The following is a 1,953-nucleotide window of genomic DNA, read 5'->3' on the forward strand; positions in this document are numbered from 1 at the left end:
AGAATTCTCTTGTAGGAGCCTTATAAGCTTCTGCTTCAAGTCTTCTTCCAAGTTGCTCCTATGTTAGTATTCTTTCCTTCCTCCTTTCCGACCTGTACTTCTTCAGTCTTTCCCCCAGGTTGTGCTCGTAGTTTTTCTCTAGCTCCAACTCCTCCGAGTTCAAATGGTGTGAACCTCCTTGCCCTTTCCTATCAGATTTAGGCTTTCATTATAATATTTTCTTGCCAGTTTCTGATCTCCCCTAATGGTTGCAATTCCCTCTGGTGTTGGGAGTTTCATGCAAAGGTGGGGAGTGGACACCACTGCTCCAAGCCGATTTAGGGTTGTTCTGCCTATTAAAGCATTGTAGGCTGAACCCACATCGACGACTATGAAGTCGATGCTCAGAGTTTTGGACTTTGCCCCTTTTCCAAAATTTGTGTGTAGGGGTATAAATTCTAGTGGCTTTATTGGTGCATCCCCCAACCCATATCGAGGTAAGCTCTTAATTCCTTTTCATCCAGTCCAAACTTATCAAATGCTGGCTTGAACAGGATATCAGCCGAGCTCTCCTGATCCACCAGAGTTCTGTGTAGATGGGCATTGGCAAGGATCATGGTTATCACAATTGGATCGTCATGTCCAGGAATGATGCCTTGCCAATCCTCTTTAGTGAAAGAGATGGTTGGGAGGTCGGGAGGTTCGCCTCCGACCTGGTAGACTTCTTTCAGGTGCCTTTTGCGAGATGACTTTGTGAGACCAACTCCAGCAAACCCTCCTAAGATAATGTGTATATGTCTTTCCGGGGTCTGTGGTGGCGGGTCTCTTCGGTCCTCGTCATCTCGTTTTCTCTTGCCATGATGGTCCAACCTTTCCATGAGATATCTGTTAAGCCAACCTTCTCTGGCCAGCTTTTCTATCACATTCTTTAGGTCGTAATAATCATTTGTTGAGTGACCATACAATTTATAATACTCACATTAGTCGCTACGACTTCCCCTCTTTTTGTTTTTGATGGGCCTAGGGGGAGGTAGTCTTTCAGTATGATAAATTTTTCTATAGACATCAACTAGGAAAACTCGTAGAGGAGTATAGGAGTGATTTCTCCTGGGCCTTTCAGGTCCGACTTCTTCTTTTCTTTTGGGCTCCTTCTCTTTCTTCTTTGAGGAGTGAGAATGCCCAGGTCGCCAGCTTGGCTCACGTAGCCTGGCGTTTTCTTCCATGTTGATGTACTTCTCGACTCTCTCTTGTACATCACTCAAAGAAGTCGGATGCCTTTTCGAGATGGACTGGGAGAATGGGCCTTCTCGCAGTCCATTTACTAGGTCCATGATCACTGCCTCCGTGGGTAGGTCTTTAATATCAAAGCACGCTTTGTTGAACCTTTTCATGTAGTCTCTCATAGGTTCTCCGATCTCCTGTTTTACTCCCAGGAGACTCGGTGCGTGCTTTACTTTATCCTTTTGGATAGAGAATCGCATAAGGAATTTACGCGAGAGGTCGTCGAAGCTAGTGACCGACCTTGGGGGGAGGCTATCGAACCACTTCATCGCTGCTTTTGTCAAGGTCGTGGGAAAGGTCTTACAGCGAGTAGCATCAGAGGCGTCGGCTAGGTACATCCAACTTTTAAAGTTGCTCAGGTGGTGCTTTGGGTCAGTAGTCCTGTCATATAGGTCCATATCGGGGCTTTTGAAGTTCCTTGGAACTTTTGCCCTCATTATGTCCTCGCTGAATGGGTCTTCCCCTCCCAAAGGAGAATCTTCTGGGTCACTGCGAGAGTTCCGTCCTCTGAGAGCGGATTTTAATCTTGAGAGCTTTTCTTCAAGTGCTTTTCTTCGCTCAACCTCCCTCCTCAGGCTTCTCTCTGCCTCTCGCTGTTGTTCCAGCTCTTGCTCCAGCTATTCCAGCCGTCCCTGGTGGTCATGGAACAATCCCATAAAATCAGTGGCATGGGGTTGTCTTTCTTTGCCGGAT

At 46.7% G+C, this 1,953-nt stretch overlaps 1 protein-coding gene across 1 annotated transcript; it reads right to left on the reverse strand.

Moving 5' to 3' along the window:
- Positions 1-446: 446 nt before the first annotated feature.
- LOC148546820 (uncharacterized) lies at positions 447-1,658 on the reverse strand. Its single transcript, XM_088499381.1, has 2 exons — positions 1,181-1,658; positions 447-895 (listed from the first exon to the last, which is right to left on the reverse strand). Exons 1-2 carry the CDS (start codon positions 1,656-1,658, stop codon positions 447-449), a joined length of 927 nt encoding a protein of 308 aa, XP_088355507.1.
- Between the last annotated feature and the right edge of the window lie 295 nt (positions 1,659-1,953).

Source organism: Arachis ipaensis, chromosome B9 (genome assembly GCF_059453495.1).
Source record: "Arachis ipaensis isolate K30076 ecotype BB chromosome B9, ASM5945349v1, whole genome shotgun sequence".
NCBI lineage: Eukaryota > Viridiplantae > Streptophyta > Magnoliopsida > Fabales > Fabaceae > Arachis > Arachis ipaensis.

What these genes read in the sequence shown, in the direction of transcription:
- LOC148546820 (XM_088499381.1), bottom strand. Translation starts at nt 1,658, where the DNA reads ATGGACCTATATGACAGGACTACTGACCCAAAGCACCACCTGAGCAAC. An exon ending in GGAAGAAAACGCCAGGCTAC is followed by an intron (nt 896 to 1,180) that starts GTGAGCCAAGCT and finishes AGAATGTGATAG; the next exon opens with AAAAGCTGGCCAGAGAAGGT.